The 4,075-nt window shown below is 30.2% G+C and overlaps 1 protein-coding gene across 1 annotated transcript; it reads right to left on the bottom strand.

The window, feature by feature from the left end:
* Positions 1–1,418: 1,418 nt before the first annotated feature.
* LOC149891107 (uncharacterized) lies at positions 1,419–3,796 on the bottom strand. The gene has a single exon (XM_090083274.1). It carries the CDS (start codon positions 3,138–3,140, stop codon positions 2,241–2,243), a length of 900 nt encoding a protein of 299 aa, XP_089939400.1. The 5' UTR covers positions 3,141–3,796; the 3' UTR covers positions 1,419–2,240.
* Positions 3,797–4,075: the final 279 nt, after the last annotated feature.

Below are 4,075 nucleotides of genomic sequence, written 5' to 3'. Positions count from 1 at the left end.
GTATCCGAGAGCAATAGCATGTGCCGGCGCCTTGTGTTGTTTATTTTTATCTGCAACCCTCAGCTTTTTTCACATTTTAATGATCTGTTCATATACATACACTTAGCTGATATTTTCAAGCATGCGTTTTAAAAATCAAGGCGACTTTATTTTTTAGTCAAAGGAATGGCAGACTGATAATTCTTTTATGTCGCCACAACAACAATTAATCAGCTCCATTACTGTTTGACCTGAGTGTCTCTCATGAGTCGAATCTTCGTCGTTCTGCGCGTTTATCTTTTGGTTGAAATATTTGCGACTTAATTGTATTAGATTTGACTGACTTTTATTTAGGATTGGATTTTTATTTTAATCGTATAAATAGTAATCGGGTAATTGGAAACTTATTTTGTAATCGATTAATTGCTTCTTATATTTTTGGAGGGAAAAATAACCAGAAGCTGTGTAATATGATAGTTAAATATAAAAATTTAAAAAAAGACTCGTTTTAAAGTTTAAAAAAAATTTTCTTAATTTAAAGATCGACTGATTTTGTTTTTTTATATTTACCAGTCTACACTTTGCAATTTTCAATGCTTTTTTTTCTATCCAAATAATAGAAATTCCTTGATTGAGAATTTGAAGCATTGTAGTTATTTAAGCTTTATTCTTAATGGTATTTGGGATAACTTAAAATTGTTAAAAGGTGGTATGATAGGCGTAGAAAAGAGTAACTCTGAGCACAAGGAGTGTTTAAGTTCCTCTACTTTATATAAAATGTAAAACTTTTTTTTTTTATAAAAAAAAAACCTATACATAGCCGTGTTCCATATTTTTCTATTATACAATATTTTATTTAATCTTTCTTAATATATTGCTGAAGTTTCTCGCACACGTTGCATTGTATAAGATTTGGATTAAGGAGAATGGGGGAGGAGAGAATTTGATGAAAAAAAAAAAGCTATGACCCTACTTATTTCGAACAATTTTATTTAAATAATTCATAGTTTTTTTTAACTTAAGAAAAAGTCTGAAGTATGCTTTCAGCAGTAGTCAAGTTTTCGAGTGTCTTTTTTTAAGTTTTCAAATAAATAAAGCAAGAAATCATGTTATGATGACATAAGGATTATCCTGAAGCGATGAAATAAAGAAATAATCGGAAGCCATAATCTTGCAATAATTAAACACGATTCAATAAATAATCAAACTCTGCTATCAGGCAAATAAATTATATCAGAGAAACGCATTTAACAGGCGTCGAGTTTTTTTTTATCTGAAAGAATCCATAATCCTCAAATTTGTAAAGTAATTAATTTCCCTAGAAACAGTTAAAGCGGGATGCACGGCAATACTATGTGGCACCCTTATTTGTAGAGGTAATGCCAAATATAAGAAAAGGAGGAGCACTCAATATGTAAGGCCAGACTAATACCATAATAACAGATAATGACTATTTATTCTTTTCTCACTTTAAATTATTTACAAAGTACGTACAAAATCTTCGATAAAATAGCATATTTTTACAAACGAGTTCAAGCTGAATACATAATTTGCATCTTTGGAAAGTGAACACGCGAAATAAAGAGAGACTGCCGCATAAACACTTAAATATGAAGTCAAACGGCAGAGCAGCAACATAGCTGCAATTTGAGTGCTAAAACATAGACCACAATTTTATATTAAAACCAACAGACTTCCGTGCAACGGAAATCACGCTGTACAGTTTAGCTTTCCTCAGCTCAATATTTCATTTTTGTTGAATTTCCGTCTTAATGTTTACACAAATCGTTTTAAGAATATACTGGATCATGTTTACTCTCCAACTTAGCAAAGCAAAGTAATATTATATAAAAAAAAGTTTGGAAATATAGATTTCTAAAAAAAATATATTTTTTTACTTTGCGAATGTTATTCGCTAGTACAAAATAAGTTAAAAGCAAACACAGTGCGTGTAAATAACTGAACCAAACAATGAAAGCAACAACTTTAAACGTAAAGAAAAGGCGACTAATCTTTAATTTGTTTTCTAAGTCCTGCTGGGTCGGAGACTTCGTTCTACGAAAACTTATAAAAGCACTATGAATTGGCAGTGAAAACGCAAATAAATAAATAAATTAAAAAAATACCCAAAGAAACAGAAAAGTAAATCTTCACCCTTAAATATTGGATTGAATGGGAATTTAATATTTGCGAGCCAAAAAATAAAACGAAAAATAGAAAGTTGATCTTTTTACCAGACCATAGGAAATATTAAGTAAATGCTATAACAAAGAAGAGCAGGCTGGGTCAAGATAGGGTCCCTTGACATAGCGGGCTTCATACGTTTCTTTTAGCTTTGTTCTCGGACAGCTATCAGTGGATTCTCTTTGACAAAGTTTAAGAGGAATATAGCAAAATAAACACGGAAAAAATACAGATAAAATTCCCAAACAAAACCATCTTCTGGAAACACTTTTAAAACTACCGCTACATGAACATACATCCATTGTTTTTCCCGTGTCGTCGGGATTGAAATGATAGTCTATAGCTTTTACACATACTATACACGTGCAGCAGTCAATAAAATTATCGGTTTGGTATTTTCTTTTCATTTGTTTTTGTATTTTCTTATCGGTCGTATGAAGCGTAGTATCGTAAAGTTTATGACGGTTATGAAATGAATGGGTTTTCTGTACTGGCTCGGTATCCGAAGTTGACAAATCAGAAAATTTTGCAGAGAAATTTTTAAACTCTGCTTTATTATTGATATTTAGGCTTGCTTTTGAGCACAAGCTTTGAGGTTTTTGAAGATATTTTTTGTCATTTTGTGCTAAAAAACAATATTCTCCACTACTTTGCGATATATTTGTTCGAGTAATTGGATGTTTACTTATTAAAGGATGCCTTAGATTACTTGTGTTGGTGTATATAGATTCTTTATTTTGAATACGTTTTAAATTGTTGAGTTGTATAAAATCACGTTTAAAACGACAAATATCCACTTTAGATCCAGGTACCAAAAAGTAATGATCGGTTGACGAATCATCGTCGTATATTGAGTATGGGTAGGGAACTAAAGTTGTATCGATTCTATTTTCTTTACCTTTAAGTGCATTTGTCGAAATTTCAGAGTTATTAGTATAGGGTTGTACCAATCCAGGTATTGACTTTGATTCCTCCATAACTTTTTAATTGTTGCTTTCCATAGAAAAAGTAGGTATCTTAAAGATCCAACAGAAATATCTTCGAATTTTTATTGATAATCAATCTTCTATAAACTTTAACTAATTCAATTTATCTTTTACCATACGCAATTTGATGTACACGTCTTCTTTCAAGTAAGTTAAGCGTTTGAATGGTTTCAATGTCAAACTACCAATGAATGGAAATTTTACGTAAGCGTTATACTTCGTACTCAACAAGTTTATTGAAGCTTCTTGCCTATCACGTTATTATAAAATCAAAACCTATCGTGAAGGAGGTAAAGAACTGTTGTTTTTTTCTTTTCACTCTTTCTATACAAGTTGCTATTTCAAACTACTTACTTTACTTTTCAAAATAACATACCGATATGCTTCATTAACTTATTTGAATGAATAAAAAGAACCTAGTTTCTTTAAAGATAAACAATCAATCGCTGACAAAATATTGTTTTTTAGGCAATTAATTGACTAAAATAAATAAATCTTGACTTTTAATCAAAAAGCAAAAAACTTCTTTTACAGATAACATAGGCTAATGCCAAAATACTTTTTCAAATACAAATTTAATCGATAATCCGTGATATTAAAAAAAAAGTGAGAGAAACCTTTACCATTTTTGTTCATAGAAACCGTCTTACTCGTCAAATTATCATCTCCGCTTTATTTTATTCCCTTTAAAAATATTGAGCAAATTGTAAAAACGCATTGGTGGTTGGAATTCCGGAAGAAAAAAGTTCATTCAAAGCTTGCTGCATCATTCAAATGACAAGCTTTCCGGAGGATAGTGTTTTAACAGAAACGGTTCCTTTAAAATCTTGATGGAATTTTTTTTTTTTTTTTTTTTTTTTTTTTACGAACTTTGCTAATTAAATTTTCTGTTTTTTAATTACAACTTTTGACAAAATTTGTCATAA

This window comes from Hydra viridissima, unplaced genomic scaffold (genome assembly GCF_058129835.1).
Source record: "Hydra viridissima isolate aposymbiotic clone 2 unplaced genomic scaffold, HvirCarnegie_v1 scaffold_3, whole genome shotgun sequence".
Taxonomy (NCBI): Eukaryota; Metazoa; Cnidaria; class Hydrozoa; order Anthoathecata; family Hydridae; genus Hydra; species Hydra viridissima.
This window is presented reverse-complemented; position numbering and strand designations above follow the sequence as displayed.